We start from the raw sequence: 22,445 nt of genomic DNA on the forward strand, positions 1-22,445 counted from the left end.
TTTATAAAGGCAAACTGATCTAAACCAATTAGAAGCTCCTAGGAAGAATTTAAAATTTAACCTAATAACAGTTCTTTCAACATTTTGGTCAAATCGGGGGACTGGGTTTCATTCTTAAATTGAATAAGTTATCAATCTGCTATCTTCACTTAATGATTTTAAATTATCACCTCAAAAACTCAACCTTAATTTACAAAGAACTAAGATCTCAAAAGGTTAATATAATCTCTTTAAGGTCACACATGTTCTAAGAGGGCCACAGAACCCAATGCTAACTTCTGTCAGCACTCTTGAGTTTTTCTTGAAGTGAATAGGTAATGATTATGTCAATATATTTCAAATATATCCGTGTTAAGTATCCAGATATTTAAGAACAACAAAAGAGAAACAGAAAAATTATTAACTTAAAAAAAAAAAAAAAATCTGTGGGTTGTAATGCCACTTCTCTCAATACAATATTTTAAGAGCCAAAAGGGTCCATATAGTCCCAATGGCCTCATTTTATAGATAAGGAAACTGAAGCTAAGAAGTGACTTGCTGAAGATTATACACAGTTACTATGTGATAGGGGGAATTTAAGTTCAGATCTCAGAAATAAGGGTTCCACTCTATTTCCATCCAATTATTTGCTTTCATTCATTACCCCTCCAAAAATGCCTTTCCCTTGTTGTATGAAAGAGTTTCTTCAGGTTAATATTTGGTTAAGTTATTCTAAATTATTCTAATGGGTATTTCAGATTTACTTCTGATAAAATACATCATAAAATTGGGAAATTAAGGAATCAAATTTAGAGGCCATCTATAATCTCATTTACTTTTACAAAGGAGCCCCAGAGAGGTTAAGTGACCGGCTCAAGGCCACACAGGCAGCAGAGACAACATATGATTCCAAGTTTAATGCTTTTCCTAGTGTACCACACTGCTTTCCAAAGAAAATTCAATAAATAAATCAAGCACTAGATATGTATCATCTTAAATCCTAACAAGTCAACTTTCTTGCTAACATTTTAACCGGTCATGCAATTCAACCTAATGAAGTGACAACTTATTTTAAACATTCAATTAAAAACCTGTTTAGTTTTACAGTTACCTAAATTTTCGGTCTTTAAAGTGAAACTGATTTTTTAGTATCATTCATCTAAAAGTGTGGCTCAGAAGGACATCAGTCCTAAAATTTACTTTGCCACTGACTTGCTAAACCCATTTCTACTAAGGTCTGAAATGCCAGTCATTAGCCAAAAGCCTTGGAGAAGGCAAGCATTAATTCTGGGCAATTGGGTAAGACATCAAATAACCTAACTCCTTTATTATCTAGGGAATGCTTTTTTAGATGGTTTAAAAAAAAAAAATTGTAGTTGATTGCTTTTCCTCCAGAAGGGTTATTACAGGAACTAAAAACTAAAAGCTCTTGGCATAATTGAACACCAGTGTTCACATAACTTGATGATACATAGCTTAGCTAAGTGAAAAGGAAATCATAAGGAGTATAACAAAATAAAGAATAATAAATAAATGTTGAAGTGATTAGCCTCTCCCCTCATGGGATGATGTGTCACATTAATTTTCCTGTACTGTTTTACATTTATAAATACTCAAATTTTCCCCTGTTGATGTTAAGGAGGGTCAGATTTAATTTGCTTTCAAAAAACATGAAGTCAATAGTAGTAGTTTTTCCCCTTTACAAAACATTTGACCTCAGGTATTTTCATTTGAAAATGAAAAGTCTAATTTACTCCATTGATCTTTTGCACATATGTGCAGGCAAAAAGGGACAGATGAATGAACTCCGAGAAAAAAAATTGACCATGCAATTTCATTTGAAATTATGTAGAACATCATTCAGATTAATTTACTTAATCTAAAACCCAGAGGTATGGGTACCTCATCTTCAACCTTTTTATACTCACAACACACACACTCTCTCTCTCTAAGCAAAGGATTTGGTTCTAGCTATGTAATATTAAACAGTCACTTGGGAGTATTACTTTCATCAATATAATTAAGGACTGGATTATATTAATGATGCTTAATCTGAGGTTAGAAAATTTGCTTTAAAAATATTTTGATAATTTGGTTTCTTTTGTAATTCTATATTTTATGAATTTAAAAACATCCTGAAGAATGCTAGGATTTCTCCTCACTGCCAAAAGGATCCCCAACACAAAAAAAGGTTAAGAATGAAATTATCTCTAATATTCCTTTAGACCTGAAACACAAAGCACTTCCACATCCTGCTTTATAGGTAATACAGTCCCTCAAATAAAGGTACAGTGATTCTATTACACTTAAAGGATTTCCAGTTCTCATTAAGCCAATGGTTCAATATTTAGCACAAAAAGAATACTGGAAAATCCCAATATAAAACAGTTCTAAATTTGCTAACATTGAAATATTTGCTTTAATTACCCACAAGAGTGTCAAAAGCAATGTTTATAATATGCTATGTTGAACTGTGATTAAGAGCTGTATTTTTTTAAAAGCCAATCAAACAAAAAGGTCAACAACAAAAAATACCCACCACAATGTTGAAGCTGGTTCATTTGCCCCAAACACAAAATTCTAGTGTGTTCTTAAAAAGATTAAGAAATCAGTACTCATTCCCTGAATCCATTCAAAAGATGATCATCATTGAAGTTAAGAGTTCTAGATTAGCTGTAATAAAGTAATTGTAGGAAAAGACTGACTCCTTTAGTCAATCCTGAACCTGAGCAAGTTTAAACTCAACTTTGACCAATGTAAAATGATGGATTTTAAAATAGGTAATATGTTTTGGGATCTTCTAACTCAAAAGATTTAATGATTCTTTCTCTTCTCTTACTAAAATGCAGGGAGATGGCAGTAGCAAACAGGTTGAGATAAGAGTTAGCAACAAACAACGTGGATTACCAATACTGGATAGATTTCTATTATAAATGAGAATCTGCTGTGTTTGACAATATTAAAACTGAGACTCTCTTCTTCACCAATTAAATTTTTGATTTGGAAGATAAGCCAGAGATTAATTTAGTCCAATCTTTTCATCTTACAAGTGAAGACAAGTGTAATATAGAAAGGTTAAGTGACTTGTTCAAGGTCACACAGACACTAAATCTAGATTCTGACCTTTCACCATTCTTATTCATGTGACAAGGATCCTTTTCCATGGTTAATTCTTTATCTACAGTAGGGGTTCTTACATCTTTTTTTATGCCATAGGCCCCCACTGGCAGTCTGGTGAAGCCTATAAACTTTTTTTTTTTTTAATGTTTTAAAATAAATTGGTTAATCTAAATAAAGATGAAAACATTTTCCCCCATTCAAATTAACAGCCTTCACTCCTCCCCACCCCATGGATCCAAAGTTAAAAAGCTACTAAACTACATGATAAAATAACATGCCCTATATCTCATCACTGGCCTTCTATCAGTCCAGTGCTTTGTTCAAAGAGTTTAGACCAGTGGTCCTCAAACTTTTTAAATAGGGGGCCAGTTCACTGTCCTTCAGACTGTTAGAGGGCCAGACTAGAGTAAAAACAAAAACTCACTCTGTCTACACCCCTCAGCCCATTTGCCATAACTGGCAGGCCGGCTTAAATGTCCTCGCCCAAGGCATCTGGCCCTGGGGCTGTAGTTTGAGAACCCCTGGTTTAGACAATGCCAATTCAGAATATTATGCTACAAGTGTAGTCATTTTTAAAAATCCAAAATCCAAAGTTTAACATTTTATCTACATTTAATGAAACAATGGAAATATTTTAATCATTCCCTCACTCATGTTTCTACTTCAAGCTATTCCACTTCTAAGAAAACCATATTATAAACTGGAACTTAAGACATGCCCTACTGACCACAAACCTTCTGTAATATGCCCTCAACCACAAAGGGAAAGGGGATAGTCTACCACAAAACATGTCAGTAGAAGGAAAATGCCACTTCTCATCTTCTAGTACTACCTTAATGTAATAATATTACTTAAAAGTCAGTGTGTTTGCTTGTTAAAGGCCCACCCTTTGGTAACTTACACTAAAATAAATTCTAAGTTGTAAAACAGTGTGCACCTACAGAAGGAAAATGGTTTTTACATGCTAATAATCAACTTCTAATTACTTAAGACACTTAAAATTTCTCAACTCTTTTGCTAACTGATTTTTGGTTAGGCATCATTGGACCTGTTTCACCTACCTCTGACTTCCCATTACCACCTATAAAAATTAGAATGAGGGATTTAGGCACAGAGTTGGGTGTGAATCCAAGTTTTGATACTTTGTATCTAGCCAATTCAGTCCCTTTAGAGCCTTAGGGTCCTCATCTGCAAAACAGGGATTTCATGGGATGCATCAGGGTTAAGTATTCAACACAGAACATTAAACCTGTGTTACAAAAAAGAAGCTAAGACTGAGTTATCTGTCATAGTAGGTTGAATCTTGAGCCTGGAAGCAGGAAGACATGGGCTTAAATTCAGCCTCAGTCATTAGCATTGTGACTTAGAGCAAGTCAATTAGTTTTGGTTTGCCTCAGCTTTTTTTACTGCAAGATGGGGATAGAAGCATTTCCCCCCTCCAAGGATAGTTGTGAGAATTACATGAGAGTACATGTACTCGGCACATAAAATGCCATATACATACTAGTTATTGTTACTTTAAGGTTTACATAGTACTTTTTGGATTTCACCAACACCCTATAAGGTATCATTCCCATTTTACAGAAGGAGAAAGTATAGATTAGTTTGAGTGACTTGTGTAGTCACAGCCAATATCAAGTCAAAGTAGAACTTGGTTTTCCTGACTCCAAGTCCACTTTGTAACAGCCATATCTCCTTAAACCTTCATTTTTGTATTGGTTTCTAGGTACTTATGTATAATCAATGTCTTTTAACTACATAAGCATAACTTCGGAATTACACATATTAGAACTTATTTCAATTATGTACATTTTGTCTCTCGGCAAATATTTTGATTGGTAAAATTAAATGGAAAAATGAAAATCAGCAACTCTTTTATAATCCAAATTTCTAACAGCTCATTAAGTCCCTAAATTAAAATTTCAAAACACCTGTTAGTAGCAAGAGAATCCTGATTGAATAAGAAAAGGAAGCAACTTTTGATAAGCACAATACTTAGTTTCTATAAATTTATACATCCAAGTCCCAAAGTCTCTAAATGCATGTCAATACACATTAAAAGATTTTGGCAGAGTTCATTTGTTCAACAGTCTCTTGAATCACATACCTACACTTGGTTTTCAATATAAAATCAATACAGGCCTAAATCAGATTCATGTTCTCATTCAGTATGCTCTTTTTTCGTTTTAATAACAAAAAAATTCAAAAGTTAAAATGGGGGCAATTTAAAAGAAATTACTGCTATGAAAGATAGGAAAAGGAGTCAGCAAAACCAATTGTCAACCTTGAAACTTCAGATGATTAATTACTATTTTCAGTTTTAGTCAACTTAATCCCCCCATTTAATATTGTTACATGAAAATCAGTATTAAAAGTGAATTTTTTTGAAGTTAACATTTCTTTAGATAGAAATCAAAACCTTTATACACGTAACTTCCCATACTTAAATCCAAACTATATTGAATTTTTAAAAAGTTAAAATACTTGCTTATGCAATTGGTTAATGATAAAAGTTGTTAGTTAATATTTTATTAGTTTCCATTTCTAAACCTAATTTCAATTTAAGTTAAAATCAGTTCCTGTTTGTATTTCTACTACAAAAATTGAAAACATACTAATAGTCAAAAAAGGCTGAAAACAAAATGCTGCAAAAATGATTTAAAAGCACAATTTTCATTGAATACTCCAGTATAGAACTAGTTGAGAGAAATTTAAGACAAAGTAAAAAGGAGCAAAACTTCCCTCGCCTTTTTTGAAAAAGGCCTTCTTCGGAAGAAAACAGTTTTTTTGCCCCCAAACACAAGGTGGGATTGGGAGATAGATTCTGGGCGTGAGCGCCGTAATCAGTTCGCTAAGAAAACCTAAACTCGATCTGGGCCTTCCTCAGCAAGTACTAAGTATTTACCAGCGGAAGAATCCTCCTGCCCTCCAGCACTTCCTCCTCCAATTCCCACTCTTTAACGGACCGAGGAATAGCGCCGGGTCAGGAAGGTCCCCCACTCCAGTCCTCCACGGGGTCGCCCCCGGGGTTGAAGCGAGGGGCGGGAAGACTGCTCTTGGCTCCTTTACTCCACCCCCCGCAGAAGAGCGGGAGGGGAGGAGGAGAAAGAGGAGCCTCGAGCTGCGGCTAGAACAATGCAGCGGTTCCACTCACGCACACCCCCCTCCGGGGTAACGGTGACCCGGGGAAGCCCGCTCCACCCCCACCCCCGCCCGACGCTGCAGGGACGCAGGGAGGAAAGGGGGTTGGAACAGTCGGACTGGGAGGGCGCGTGGCGGGAGGAGCAGAGGAAGGACAAGCAGGAGGGGGGTGGGGGTGGAGCGAGAGTGGGGGCGCGTGGAGAATGGAGCTGGCGGCAGCGTGGAGGAAGAGACACCCCCGCCCCACCCCCCTCACCAGAGCCTGGCCCCACCCCCCCGCCTCCACTCCTTCTCCCTCCCCCTCCCCTCCGTGGCCGCTTCCCCCTCTCGGAGAAACTACGCCATTGCGGCCTAGTTGTGGAGCCGGCGCGCCTCCCGCCCCCCCTTAACACCACCCCTCCCCCACGTCCCTCCACACCGCCAGCGCCGCCATCTTCCTTTCCCCCCGGACGGGTCCCAGCAGCCCCACCGCCCCCGCCGCCGCACAGGCCCCGCCATCTTTTGGGGCCGCCATACTTGCCCTGGCGAAGAAGATGGCGGCGCCCATCACACACATAAAACATGGCTTCCCTTCAAAACAAAAACATCCCCGGGGCCGGGGGAGCCGAGGACGTGTCGCCCTGGCCGCGTCCCGTCTCCCCTCGCCTTCCTTGGCCTGGCGCCGCTCACCTGAGGCCCACATGGTGACGGAGAATTCCCCCTCCAGGGTCTTGATCTGCACCTGCTTCTGCTCCCACTTCCTGCCGCTCGGCTCGGCCCCGCCGCCTCCACCACCACCGCCTGCCCCTCCGCCGCCGCCGCTCAGGTAACTCTTCTTGCCGCTCTTCTTGCCCCCGCCACCGCCCTTCTTCATCCGGCCGCCGCCCGACGACGACGAGCCGCCGCCGCTCTTGCCGGCCGCAGCGGCCGTGACCAGCGTCTGCTCGATGTAGTCCTCCTCGCCGCCGGCCGGCGCGGGCACGGGAATGAGGATCTGGTCCTCGAAACCGTCCTCGGCCCGTAGGCCGTCCGAGTCGTCGCCGCCCACCACCTCCTCGCGGGTCTGCACCAGGATCACCTCCTGATGGTGGTGGACCTGGCTGGGGTCATCGGTAACGAGCGGCTGCAGGGCAATCATGGGCGGGTGGTGGTGGTGGTGGTGGTGGTGGTGATGGTGGTGGTGGCCGCTGTGGCCGCCGCCCCCCCCGCCGCCGCCTCCCGCGCCGTCCTCGTCATCCTCCTCATCGTCCTCCTCCTCGCCCACCACGGTAGTCTCGATGGTCTCCACGGGAATGGTCTCCACCTCGATCTCGTGCAGTTCCACGATTTCGGCCGGCATCTCCGAGCCGTCCGTGGCGATGTAGAGGGTGTCGCCCGAGGCCATGGCTGAAGCCTCTCCCGCCGCCGCCTGCCCCGGCCGCTGCCGCTGTTCTCCACCTCCTCGTCCGCGTCCTCCTCCGCTGCGGGCGGGCAAGGCGGCCGGTCGTGGGGAAGGGAAGGGAGCGAGCGAGAGGGGAGGGGGGGAACCTGGGGAAGGGGGAGGGAGGGTAAGGGGGAGGGGGCGGGCAAGCAGGCGGGCGGGCAGTCGGTGCTCTTGTTCCCCTTCTCTCTCCGCGCTCGCTCAGGCTTCTCAGTCCGGGCTGGAGAGGCTGCTGCCCCCCCCTCCCCTCCCACCCCACCCTTCGGGCCGGGTCTCCGGGCTTTCCCCCCCTCTTCCTCCTCTCCTCCTCCGCCTCCTCCTTCAACACAAATACCAACTCCTCAGCCCGACTGCAAATCTCGCCGCCGCCACACTCGCTCCGGTATCGCCTCGCGAGACTTCCGCTCTTTCCTCTCCCTCCCTCTGCGCGTCTCTCACTCACTCTCGCTGGCTCCTCCCTCCCCCCCAACCGACCTCGCCGTTTGCTGTGACAGGCTGTCGTGATTTAGACCCCGCCCACACCTCCCAACTCCGCTCGGATTGGGGGAGGTGAAGGAGATCGCCCCGCCTCCCGGCTGCGCGTGATGTCAGCACGTTGACGTCGCCGCCTCCGTTTCGTCGCACTGTCTCCTCCCTCTTCTCCCCCCCGCCCCCCAACGGTTGGAACTGCCGATGTATGTGCAGCCTCGGATTCCCAGGCTGCGCTCGGTTACCGGGGCGTTGTTGCACCACGGGCTGAGCGGCTCGCCTCCCCGCATTCCTGTTCTCTCTGCAGCCATCAGCCAAGGAAACGCCACTCGCCGCGCATCTCCACTTCTTCCTCTGCTGCCTTTGATGTGGAGAAGTGGGCCTGGGCAAGGTTTGGTATGGAGCTCTCGGGGCAGGAGCTCAGTCTGCTGCGGGAAGCGGGAAGGCCCGGGGAAGATGGAAGGGGGTGAGTAGGTAGCTCCTCGGCTGGAGGACCTGACACCGTGAGATGAGAGCGTGAATTCGTCAGGGACAGGCCGTCAGGGAGCTCGATCAGACCGGAGCGCCCACCGTGGTATCGATGTCCCTTTTGGGGGAGGGGGGTTTACAGGGAGTAGGGAGAGTGGGGGGAAAGAAAGCTATGGAAAAGTTTGTCTTCGCCATAGGACGGTAACTTTGTTGGCTCAGTCGAGTTCATCGCTGAGCTTTTGAATTGATTCTTGCCCAGCTCCCATCAGCAAGGAATCCACATAAGCATTTATTCTGTAGCAGCGATGATGGACCCATACAGGTTATGGCTGCTCACAAAGCCTCACATCCTTCGTAGGTGCCTTAGGCTTCTGCAGTGAGCTGAGAGCAGCTGAATCATGGTGGGAGGAGGGCGGAGTGAGAAGAAAGCCACTTAAAAAAACTGTCGTAAACATTCTAGACTACGTTCTGTAAAAGCTTGGTAGCTGTAGACTTTAATTCCCCTCCCCAGTGACTTGCAAATATTTTTGTGATAATGGGGACTCGAATGTATAGTTAAGAGATTTTTAAAATCAGGAACTCTATTTTAACAGTTATGGAGGATTAAAGAATACTGGATTTGGAATCGGATCCTCGGTTCGAATTCAGACTCTCCCTCTTAATGGAATGTGACCTTGGGCTAGCGTATTAACCGATCTGTACCAGATTCCATATCTATAAAACAGTTTATATTACATAATACGTAACATCGTTTGCAGCTCTAAAACCTGTAAATCGAGAATTAAACTGATCAACTAGTTCTCTTCATGCTACTTTTATTTCTGCTCTCAACTATAAACATCTTCCACTAAAATACCACTTTTTTTGCAAGCATATGTAAAGCAAAATACTGGGTTCTTGAAAACTGCCTTAATATTTATTTCCATTATAGCTTGGGCCATTTGGAAAGTCTTCCAGCATTAGCCCAAGTTTGGAGAAGCCTATTCACCAAAAGATTGGCACCAGATATGTTGTTTTATTGTTTTGTAACCTCAGTTCAAGTAGCCTATTGCCAAGGGGGATGCAGTAGTTGCTCATTGCATGAATTTAAAGAAGAGAGCAAAAATATTAATAAAGATAGTAATCAAAATAAAGGGAATAGGAAAGTAAGATTGGTTTATCTCAGCGTCCTCAATTTTTAGATGAGAAAACTGAGGCCCAAAGAGATTAAATGACCTTAAGATCACTTAGGTAAGTGCCTATTTTTTGCAGAGTCACTGTCCTGAGCATTGACATGGGTAAAATCTAATATGAGCATAAACAACTGATACAAAGTTAACAAGAGAATTCTAGAGTGGTTCAAGAAATCTGAAGAAAAGAATTTACCTAATCTTGTTTTTTTCAGAGGGCTTTTAGGAAGGAAGAGGATTTTTGAATGTCAGAAGAGAGGGGGAAAAAAAAAACTGCTCCAAGAACAGTTTAAAATGATTGAAAATTGATGGCTATTTGATTGGCTCTAAAGAGCCTCACGTATTTAAAAAAAAAAAAAAAAGTCAGACAGGCCTACAGCAACAAGAGACATCCACTTCTTCTAGGATAAAGTTTATAGGTTATAATGTGCTATTGCAGACAGAGCACCGGATTTGGAATAAAGAATTGGATTTGACTTTTGCTCTGTCATTTACCAGTTATCTCGTCCCCCTTATTTAAAATCCCCTCTCAGCTTTTCTGTGCCTCTGTTTCTCATTTTGAAAAGAAAGGATTGGGTTGGATGGCATTCCTAAAATTCTAACGTTAAATCTAATTCTTTGATTTCTTGGATTATCTTGACTGATGAAATTTCCTTTGGAATGTAGAAAGGTCCTTAAGAATATCAATGCTGTAATGACATTTAAATCTTCAAAGTTGTTATCAAAGATTGGATTTAGATATGAAAAGTTCTATTTCTCATTCAAGTAAAAATACTGTAGTGAAGACTGAAATCACATTATTACAATATGCACCTTAATTTTTAGTGAAATCAGTGAAAAACTTGGCTTGCCACTTAATGGTTAACATTTATAAAAACAAAGGTTTCTAAATAATTTAATATGTATTGTCTTAAAAAAAAAAACTGAGTTTTTTTTGTTTTTAGAAAATAAGCATAGTCTGGTTAAGTGACCTGCCCCAGTATCACACAACTAGTAACTGGTATTCTGACTCCCAAGTCCAATGCTCTTGTCCATTGTGCCATCTTATCTTACCTGGAACTTTTTAGCCATGAGAAAGACATGGCTGAATTTGGTCCATTCCTTGCAAACAATGCATAATCATAAAAGTTAGATCTTGGAAATCCTTATTGTGTGAAATGTATATGGTCTACAAAGTAAATATTTTGTATGACTTGAGTAGAATAATTTAGATGCTGATTCTAAATTAGGTCATTGGTGTGCTAATCAATTAAATTGTTTATGAAGTATGTGGGGTTTTTTTTTTTGTTTGTTTTTGTTTATACATTTTCTAATTTAAAAATTATTCATTAAAAAATGTTTTCTTAGGCAGTAACTATAAATTCAACTAGTAAATGTAGCAGAAAGATAGAATAGCCAAAATGGCAAATGACATGCAGATAACAACTTTAGAGAATACTCACATACTATATACATTCACTGAAACTTGTTGGCCATACTGCATTTTACTGTTAAGTAGATGTTTTGTGTGTGTCTGTTTGTTTTAAGTGCCTTAGCCAAATGTTTTAATCATTCTTATGTGTTAGGATTCTGTCATTAATATTTTTGCTCTTGTTTACAATATTGCCAGTGAAAAAGGTGAGAGAGTTGCCATTTTTTCGGGGGAAAATATAGAAATTCAAAAGTCTGTGGTTATATAAGGCCTTTGGGATTACTTGTTAGGTAAGTTCTATAAGACCAGAAGATCCTTCAGGATTCACATGAGTATGTGTAAATCTTTACATCTATCATATAATTTTTTAAAAGTTTGAGAATATATAGTTTAAAGTTGAGTTCAAAGCAGCTTTCTGGTGCAAGTACAAGTGGTTGAATAAAAGAATAACAAAGTGATGCTGATGTAGCAGCACTGATATTTTTATGATTAAATTTAAGTTCTTGAACCCAATTTGAAAAGACTAGGCATGCATTTGGGGCCTTGGAAAAACAGTTGCATGAAAGTGTAAAATTGATGATTATCACTGCAATATTAAGAAGATAAAACAGTTATTTTTCTGCCAAGTATAACAAGTCATCATCTTAAGACAAGATTGTTCTTCATAAATATGGAAGCGGTGTTAATTGATGTCTTTGAGCCTAATGGCAATTAATTAGTTATGTGGGAGAAAAATAATTTTCATAACTGAAAAAAACAATTAGCATTTACATAGCATTTTAAGATTGCAAAGTGTTTACAAAAAATGTTATTCAATTGATTCTCATAACACTATGAGGTATTAGTAAGTTTTATAGAAGGGAAACTGAAGAGACTGATTAAGCATAAGTGTCATGTCCAGGATCCCACAGCAAATATTTGAAACAAGACAAACTCAATTCTTCCTGTCTCCCAAGTCCAGCATTTTTTTGGCTTTGCTATCTAGGTGCCTTGTCCAGAAGTGAACTATGGACAGAGTTCAACAAGAAAAGTTCACTGTCCTAATCTGTATGGCCATAAATAATGGGAAACTTGATAGCTTGTCATTTGACACTAACAATGACTGAGTTTTTCCAGGATTTTTTGAGATCACTGTTCTGTTATAGACAGCATACATAAAATTGCCTCTTTCCACAGTAAGTTCTAAAATGTCAACTCATATCATTATATATTAATAAACTCAGAAAAATGAGATATTTTCACATAAAGTTATTTCATAGGCATATAAATCTTTTACAAAATAAAGTTATGTAGTTTTATTTGCATTCATTGAAGGCATTGGAGTAGCTGACCTCTGGTCCTACTGTAGATTTGTAATGCAAGTGCTACATATTAATTTAGAAATAGATATTTTTATCTTTTCATTGAAACAGTACTCATTTTTGGTTAATGTTACGAGGCTTATTAAACTTGCAGCTAAGATCTTATATAGCTCCTCTGGCCCTGCCGTTCACATATAATGTGCTTCAATAAGAAATATTCCATTGCATTTTTCTTTTGAGTACTTGTTTGTACTTTTACTCCATACTTATCAGAGTGGAGATATGAGTTACAACAATTTGCAACAGCAGCAGTTTCTAAGTTTGTACTTAAAAAAAATATGGAAATTTTAAATGGCAGTGGTATAGATCAACCCTTTCCCCATCATTTAAAGACAAGGTAAATTAAATTTCCACTATTCCATTGGATTTCTTGTTGCCTTAATTTGTTTTAGAAATAATGAAAAGTCTTCCTACCCACACTCACTTTCATGGTGCTGGAATTCTTTAGAATGTAAGCTTCTCTGATCAGGGAGTCTCATTTTTTAATTATGATGAAGAATATAGTTCCTGGTATAGTAAGGAGTAGTTATCTTTTTTGAAAAATGAAAAGTTAGCAACATCATAATAATTGACCTGTGTATTGTATGTTTATCCCTAAATCAGCTTTATGCATTTTCCAAATATATTCTTAGACCAGTGGTTAAAAATTAAATTTGCTATCTCAATTGTTCCTTACTCTTTTTGTGTTATAGCCAATAAAGTACAGTTAATGACCCCCTTTAAACATTAATTCAGCAGCATTAATGCCATATGTTTATGGTGTTAGGAATTACAGGTCACAGATTATCAGCGTTCTTTTCCAGACACATTGAAAGAAATTACATTTGATTTATCCTGAATTTCTCTTCTGCAGCAATCTAGTTTGGTAGGTGGCTCATTTGTGTGCTTTGTGCTTATCTGGTTATCTTGGCTTCATTGTAAACAAAAGACTTGTAGAAATAAAAGGTGATACAGCCAGACTAAATCTAATTTTTTTAAGTATGCAGGTTTTTTTGGAGTTTTGGGAATCTTTACTCATATACATTCTTAGCCTTACTGAAAAAGCAATATGTGCTTTTGTATAGTGATTATTTTTATTTAGATCCTATTCTTAAGTAGAAATTTTAATATAAAGTTTTAGAATTCTTTATTTCAAAGGGGCTATGGCCAAGGATTCATGTTAAAATTTTAAATTAAGATATTCAAATACAGCCTATGTTTAGATCTTGTAGGAGATTTTAAAAGGTGAGAAAGAAAAGTACTGTTAATAAAACTTGTTTTCAAAGTTGAATTCTTTATTTAAATTTTAATAAATTCCTTCAGTATTCTGTACCCACTCAATTTGGCAATCTCAAATTGTGAATGAAATCAGCTAGACTATAATTTGTAAATTTTGCTTAAATATTTCACAAATAAAATTTACAAGTGGCTAAATGAAAATTCTGAATGTTTTTCCAAATGCAAATCAATTCCTCTCCCTCTTCCTCCCCCCACCCCTAAAATTTTGAGCCACTCTTATACTATAGTCAGGTTCAAATTAGGTTCTGTCACTGACAAAGGTATTCTTTCTTGGACTCAATTTCCTCATCTGTAGCATTAAACTTGTTTCAGTGAAGTTTAAATTTTTTTTTTTTTTTCTCAGTACATAGCTGTAATTGAGGAGGGGAGAGATAACAAAAGTTCCTTTGAAAATATTTACCTCATCTGATACTAATATCTGATATGGACACACTCAAATTGTTGATGCAAAATGTTGGCTGAGAATGCATCCATACTTGCTCTTGGTTGTGTGGCCTTAAATTTTTTTCACTATTCCCTATTCTGGATTAATGGGAATAATATTGACAATGCCTACCCAAATAATAGTCAGAGAAGAGGGAAAAAATACCTTGATGGTCATTGTCATCATCTTGTCATAGTTAACAGACTGTCATGAAATCTTGACTTGTGGGTCTCGTGGAAAGTATTTTCATATTCTGTATTACAAAGGGAGCCTTACATAGAAGAAAAAGGTAAGTTGTAAAGTTAGAGCCAAGGAGGATATGAATGTGTACTACTTCTATAGGCTAAGATGATTGATCTCATGCCTTTTTCTTATTTTTCTTTGACAAGTTCATTTACTCCCAGGGCTTCAACTACCATGCAGATGCCTTTCAAACCTTATCTCCAGTTCAGAGTTCCAGTCACCTTCAGCTGCCTACGAGACCTTTTTCTTCACCTGAATGGCCCTCTGGCACCTCAGTTTAGTAATATCCAAAGCTAAGCTTAATTTTTTTTTTTTTTTTGTCTTATATCTACACTTCTTTCAAATTGAACTATTTCTGTCAGTGGCATCACCATTCATCTGTCTGGAGTGTTTTAACTTGGTCCTTCACTTTCATTCAAATAGTCATTGAGTCCTATTGATTCCACTTCTACAACAGCTCTCTCTTAAATTTCCCCTTCTACAATAATACAAGCTGTCTAGCCTTTTGAATTAACTTCTGAGTCTATGTCTCATTTTCTCTTCCCTTCTTTTAACACATCTTTTACACCATTTTAAAATAATCAGGTGGGCAGTTTTAGTTATGACTACTTTTCTCAAAATCTCACTGGATCCCCATTTCCAACTAGTGAAGTTTTAAATTTTGAAGTGGTATTCAAGCCACTATGCTGTTTTATGTCCTAATATTCAGGTTTCTCATTTCTTTGCACACTTGAAATAGTCACATTTGACATGAGTCAAGATGTGACTTCCCAAACATACACTGTTTATACCTGGAATGCTCTTCCCGTTTGAAACTGCTTAAATGCATTTCCTACATTCTGATGGTTTGGTAACAAACTTGCCTACAAACAATGTAACACTATTTTGTAACCCTTATTGTATCTGTGTCACAATTTTATTTTTCTAATAGTAAATTCTTGGGTGACAGGGACAATATCTTATCTAAATTGTGTTACTTCTTCCTCCCCTCCTCCTCCCCAATGTTTTGAGTATAGTAGACAATGTCATATTACGTGGTTTACTAAGATTGTAAGCTCCATGAGGGCAGGGACTATGTCTTGTCTAAACTTTGGAACTTCCACACTTACTGGTTTAATACTTTGCTCACATTAGGCACTTAATAAATATATGTATGAATGAACTGAACTGTCTACTGATTTTTTGCAATATATATTTTCTGCCTTTTATTTTACAGGGATGAAGTCCTTTAAGGGATAGTTTGTATGGAAATTATTTAATGTATCCTTTGTTATTAAGTTATATGTCACTAAAATTTTTCTGGAACAGAGGACCTGTATTTTTATAGTTATTTGACAGAAAGGCTCAGAAAAGGCCCTGATGTTTTTTATTTGTTGGTGACAAAAAGCATTTGACTTGACCTTTCTGCTTAGTTAAAATATTAAGATCATTTTTTAAAAGAAGACCAGATTGAAGATTGTGTTCATTGACCTTCTAGTGCAAGAGAAAATAACAGGATTTGGAAAAAGGGTAACCTAGTTTAGAACTTCTCTTACTAGATGTTAAGCATATCTGATATTGTGCTATGTACAGCAGGTCCATAAGGGAAAGTAAGACACACCTTCCTCTTTGAATTTACATTTTACTAGGATACAACACAGGTCTCAGCTGTCAGTCAGTCCTTTATGCTCTTGAGACCTATGGATTTGGGTACTGTCATTTGACAGTACCTGGGGTTGAAACCTGTTATCTGCTTCTGCAGCTGACCTCATATATTTGTTATTCCTACCCTCCATTCTCCTACTGAGATTCTGATCTTGAGATAGAAATGACATTGTTTTCCCAGTACTTAACAGTACTTGGTAATAGTAAATAATAAAATTTTTGGTCATTAGTTAATTCTTTGGGGCCCAGATCGTTCATTATAATTTCACTGGCTTCAGTTATTTTGTTATTATTTCAGCTTACATTGTTGTAATTGCTTATTTTTCTTGTTCTGCTTCAGTTTATGTCAGTTCATATGTATTCTTCTATGTCTTTATTTATGTTCACTGTTTTATTACAGAAAAGTATTCCATTATATTTCACAATTTGTTTTTGCCATTTCCTAAATCCATGGATTATCTAATTTGTTTGAAATTTTAACAAATTGTAGCAACATAATAAATATTTCTTGAAAACATTTAAAATGTTCGATATTCTACTTTTTGATTCATTCTTAAGTTCTGACTCTAATGAGTGATTTAGAGCAATTAATCCATCACAATAGATAACATTTTAGATTCAACCAGGGTTTCCAAAAAAGAAAAAAAATTGTGATGGGTTTGCTTTATATAGCAAGATATTAATTCTGAAGGTGAGAACTGAATTTTTACTTAGATAATTCAGATTCAGTGCCCTCTTAAACTGAAAACAGCTTTTGCTTGTAAATCTCAACTGATTAGATTTGAGTTCACACCTAAGATGATAATGCTATCCTACCTGCATATGTTAGGTAAAATTTTGTATAAAGTTGGTAAAATTAATTTATGTAAATTTTGGTTAATAATATATCAAATCACTGTGTGACCCTGGGCAAGTCACTTAACCCCAGCGGGGTGGGAGGGGAATAATAATAATAATATATCAACAGACTCAAAATGGGTTGAAGTGAGTGGTTTCAAACTCAAAAAAGTTCTGCAGCCCTGTATTTTTCTTAGAAAACCACAAATTGATATCTATTTCACTTTTTTATGTTTTGCTAAATATTCCCAGTTAAATTTTAATCTAGTTTGGCTGCACTGGAAATTTTGCTGGCAACTTGCTGCATTAGATGACTAAACCCAAAATTATTAATATGTTCATAGTAGCATGGAGAGGTATCTGTAGTAGATATCAACCAGATAGTTATCCTTTGATCTTCAATGTTTTCATTAATCACTTGGATGATACCATGCTTATATTATAGTTGTAGTTAAAGGAGATTGGATTTTATTTGATGTGCGGGGGTGAGGAAAAGTGGAGTGGGAAGTGGGATATTAAGAATTTTTGAGGAATAGAAATATAATTGGCATTGCTTTTGAGAAAATTAGGTAGCTGTGAAGAATACAATTAGAAAAGGAGATTAGACTACTGCAGACTGAATATAGTAGTCCGGGTAATAAGGGACTATTCTGCGATCAATAAAGTGCAAAAGATAAGATAGGAACAAGTCACAGAGATGATTTATGGTAAAATAAAAAAAAAAAAACTTGGCAGCTAATTGGATACAGGATGTTAGGGAAAGAGAAGGTCAGAGATCCCTCAAGTTTCTTGCATATGTGATCAGGTGAATGACTGTCATTAGCACCAAGAGAGAAGCCACAATTATAGGAGCAGATTTTGAAGGACAGCTGAGTATAATTTTGGACAGGTTGCAGTGCTTGGTGTGGGATAAATGTAGGAGATTTTGGAAATCCTCATTGAGTTCCCGTGAAAGAGGTTGGATAGGAGATAAATATTTCCTTATCTCCCTTAAGGGTAATACCTTTCCTTTATTATCTCCCATTCTGTATTTTACTTGAACTTAGTTTGGGTGCTATCTTCATTAGATTGTGAGCTCTTTGAGAGCAAGGACTGTCTTTTTTTTTTTTACTTTTTTTATCCCCAGACTAACACATAGTTGCTTAATGAATGTTATTGTGACCAGGAATTTGGAAGTCATCTGCAGAGGTCATAAATGAAGTAATGGGAATGGATTAGAAATATAGAACTGAGGAAGTTTTAGGAAATACCTATATATTATGATACAAGAAGATCCTTAAGAAACATTCACAGGGTAGGAGTGAATCCTATAAGGAGGCAAAATGGGAGAGATTATTATGAGGAATTAACAATTGTGTCAAATGCTTCATACATCAAAGAAAATGAGAATTTTGAAAAGATAATTGGATATGGCATTTAGGTGGTAGGCTAGGGTTGTGTTGAAGATGTGGAAACATTAAAGAGTATAATATTCCTAGAAGTTTATCTGTGGAAGAGAATTGAAGAATTGTTAGCTGTAGTGAATAGAACATTTGATCAGTAGTTTTGGTATAGGAGGTGAACATCTTTGTAGGCAAAAGAGTTGGGTAAAGGGAGAGACTGAAGATGTCATAGAATATATGGGATTGATGAGGGCTCAGAAGACAGGTTTAATTTTGAAGATAAAAGGCATAAAGAGGTTCTTGACCTGTTTTTATACAGTTGAATACCCTTTTGAATTGGGTGCATTCTCTTACCTCTCCATGACAAAAACTCTTCCTTGGTTCTCCTAACTTTTTTTTTCCCCCAAATAATTGCAAAGATAGTTTTCAACATTCACCTTTGCAAAACTTTGTATTCCAAATGTTTCTCCCTTCTCTTCCCTCCTCAAGACATCAAGCAAGGTTAAACATAGGCAATTCTTCTAAACAATTACACATTTTTTGTGCTGTGTAAGAAAAATCAGATCAAAAGGGGGGGGGAGCTGAAAATAATTATATTTTGATCCACATTCAGTCTCCATAGTATTTTCTGAGTATGAATGGCATTTTCTATCGCAAGTCTGTTGTTAATCCATTTACTTTTATAGATAGTTTGGAATTCTTTTAGTTAAAAAAAAAAATCAGTAATCTATTGTCTAAATACAAACCAATGAGTTGTTAATTTACTACTTGTGATGTCTAAGGTTCTTTCCAGTAATAAAGTTCTGAGTAAATCAAAAGTCATGTATTGAGCACCTATGGTATTTGGGTCCTTCTCAAGTCTCCTTTTTAGAGTCATTTGGTATATCTTTCCCTAAATGGGAAAGCCACAAGGCTTTTTTCTATATTCTCTCTTGGATAATTTCATCTGCTTCCATTAATTAAATTATTTTTATGCCCTCTTTTCTCTCTCTGACTCTCAGCTTTCTTAGTTTAGTCTCATATCACCAATTATTTATAGGGTATTTTGAATTAAATACTAAAAATAATTAAATAAAATTAAATAATTAAAAAATTAAATAAAAAAAATTAAATCTAAAATATAGCTTACTATCTTTCCACCAGAGCTCATTCTTCCTGCTAATGTGTTTCTTTTTGAGGGCATCACCATCCTTCCAATCATCTGTGTTCAAAACTTTTAAGTTGCCTTAGCTTTTCATATCCAATCAATTGACAAATTCTGCTAATTTCACCTCTACATCATCTTTTGTGCTCACCTCCTCTTCACTCAGATCACAGACACTCTAGTTCAGACCCTTACCACTTTTTGTCTATACTGGTCTCTCTGTCTTCAATCTCCTTATGCATCCTCAGCACAACTTGAAATTCATTCTTCCATGTACAGGTGTAATTATGTCATTCCTCTGTTCAAGAAACTCCCTATTGTCTCTAGAATAAAATACAAGCTTCTTTTTCATCTCACAAGCTATTCACTTTTGTTCTCTAGCCTACTTTTCCAGGCTTTTTATTGCTCATTACTTTCCCTCACGCATTCTCTGCTCTGGCCTAACTGGCATGCTTGCTTTTCCCTAATGCTCCCTTCCATCACCCACTTCTGCCTTTGCACAGCAGCTCTCCCATGCCTGAAATTCATTCCCTCTTTTGCCCTACCTCTTAAAGCTGGGGGCTTGGTTTATCTGATTCTCTGTAGAATACAGTAATGACTGATGGTCTGGCCTTGAAGTCAGGACATAAATTCTAGGGGTACCTTTAATTTGCTGGCTCTGCACTGAATCACTTAACTTCCCAAAGTGGGAGACCAGAGGTGTCAGAGGACCACACCCTGTGTGGGCTCAAACAGATTCAACTTAACTGGGAAATGTTTAACACGACAATTAAAAATACTGTCAACATATAGTAATGTTAATTTGTGGTTTTCTAAGTATGCAGCCATGGGGATCAGTTTTATTTGTTTGATATCACTGCTTTAGGCAACTCTTAGGATTGCAAGATGCAGAGATGGTGGCAACCTCCATTAGTAGAGGGTACTTCCTCAACTTGAAGTACCTTATAACAAGGAAATCATAGGCTTGAGTTCCTATCCTTTGTATTTTTTATTTACTTATATGTATATATGCCCATAGAATGTAGACGACTTGAGGTCAGGGATTTTTTTCATGTCTTTTGTGTCTCTGGAACCTTATAATAATGCCTGCTAAGTAGTATTTTTTTTGTTTGTTTGTTTGTTTTGTTTAGCAAGTGTTTTATTTTCAGAACATATGCACAGATAATTTGACAACATTGACTCTTGCATAGCTTTGTGTTTCAGATTTTCTCCTCTCTCCCAAGCCCTCCCCTAGATGGCAAGCCATCCAATATATGTTAAATATGTTAAAATACATGTTAAATCCAATATGTATTAACATATTTATATAATTCTCTTGATGTACAAAAAAAAAATCAAAAAAGTAAATGAGTAAGAAAACAAAATGCAAGCAAACAACAAAAGAGTGAGAATGTTATATTGTGATCCACATTTAGTTCCCACAGTCCTCTCACTGGCTCTCTTCATCACAAGACCATTGGAACTGGCATCAATCATCTCATTGTTAGAAAGTCATGTTCATCAGAATTGATCATCATATAATATTGATGTTGCCATGCACAATTATCTCCTGATTCTGCTCATTTCATTCAGCATTAGTTTGTGTAAGTCTCTACAGGCCTCTCTGAAATCATCCTGCTGATCATTTCTTACAGAACAATAATATTCCATAACATTTATATACCACCATTTATTCAGCTATTCTCCAATTGATGGGCATCCATTCAGTTTCCAGTTTCTGGCCACTACAAAGAGGGCTGCCACAAGCATTTTTGCACATGCAGGTCCCTTTCCCTTTAAGATCTCTTTAGGATATAAGCCCAGTAGAAACACTGCTGAGTCAAAGGGTATGCACAGTTTGTTAACTTTGTGCATAGTTCCAAATTGCTCAATCCAGAATGGTTGGATCCATTCACAGTTCTACCAACAATGTATCTATCAATGTCCCAGTTTTCCCATATCCCCTCCAATATTCATCATTATCTTTTCCTGTCATCTTAGCCAATCTGAGAGGTGTGTAATGGTATCTCAGAGTTGTCTTAATTTGCATTTCTCAGATCAATAGTAACTTAGAGCACTTTCTCATATGATTAGAAATGGGTTTAATTTCTTCATCTGAAAAGTGTTCATGTCCTTTGACCATTTATCAATTGGAGAATGGCTTGAATTCTTATAAATTTGAGTAAATTATGTATTTTAGAAATGAGGCCCTTATCAGAATCCTTAAATGTAAAAATGATTTCCTAATTTATTGCTTCCTTTCTGATTTTGTCTGCATTACTTAATATTATCAAAATTATCTATCGGGTATTCAGTTATGAGTTCCAGTTCAGTTCTTTGTACATAAATTCCTTCTCCACAGATCTGAGAGGTAAACTATCCCATGTTCTTATAATTTGTTTATAGTTATCACTCTTTATGTCTAAATCATGAACCCATTTAGATCTTGTCTTGGTATGTGGTATTACATGTAGTAGTAAGGTTTTAATAAATGTGGATTAATTTAATGTGTAGGAGAAATGTTGAACTCATTCTCTATATCTTCTGTCTCAGGAAAGTATGTTGCTAGAAATGAAGGTAAACTGAGGCATAAAGTTCCAAGGACATTCAGCTTATAAAATTAAAAGGCAAAGTGCACTTCATAGTGAGGTAGAGTCCATCAGAAAACAGGAAAGGATTGTAAACAGTACCACAGTCTTTGAATAAAAATTTGCCTATGCTTCTGGCTATATATATCATCAATGTGGATCTTCTCTGCTTTGGCACAGATAAGTCCTTTATTCATGATAGCACATTTTTGTCTTTGCCTTTTCTTAAATCCTTTATTTAAAAAATATACCTCAAGTTTTGGAAGCCTTCCAGCTGAATAGCACATATTTTAAAATGTGACTGAGACACTTCGTTTCCTAAAACATTTAGCACACTATTCCATTTGTTGAATTACAAAACTGATAAATTGATCTGTTAACATGTTTATCATGTGATGACAGAGGTTTAT

The 22,445-nt window shown here is 37.8% G+C and overlaps 2 protein-coding genes across 4 annotated transcripts in view; one reads left to right on the forward strand and one right to left on the reverse strand.

Moving 5' to 3' along the window:
• The window catches only part of YY1 (YY1 transcription factor), a 42,211-nt gene extending 34,234 nt beyond the window's left edge, over window positions 1-7,977 (reverse strand). For both annotated transcript variants that reach the window (XM_074291295.1, XM_074291294.1), the window contains exon 1: window positions 6,910-7,977. In XM_074291295.1, the coding sequence (XP_074147396.1) occupies window positions 6,910-7,603 (694 nt within the window). In that variant the 5' untranslated portion in view covers window positions 7,604-7,977. The remainder of the gene's footprint in view (window positions 1-6,909) is intronic.
• A 134-nt stretch (window positions 7,978-8,111) lies between these two features.
• DEGS2 (delta 4-desaturase, sphingolipid 2) overlaps window positions 8,112-22,445 on the forward strand; it is a 134,817-nt gene continuing 120,483 nt past the window's right edge. The window contains exon 1 of one of the 2 annotated variants that reach the window (XM_074291297.1): window positions 8,112-8,573. In XM_074291297.1, the coding sequence (XP_074147398.1) occupies window positions 8,312-8,573 (262 nt within the window). In that variant the 5' untranslated portion in view covers window positions 8,112-8,311. The remainder of the gene's footprint in view (window positions 8,574-22,445) is intronic. The other variant, XM_074291298.1, reaches the window with a different exon arrangement.

Source organism: Sminthopsis crassicaudata, chromosome 2, assembly GCF_048593235.1.
Source record: "Sminthopsis crassicaudata isolate SCR6 chromosome 2, ASM4859323v1, whole genome shotgun sequence".
NCBI lineage: Eukaryota > Metazoa > Chordata > Mammalia > Dasyuromorphia > Dasyuridae > Sminthopsis > Sminthopsis crassicaudata.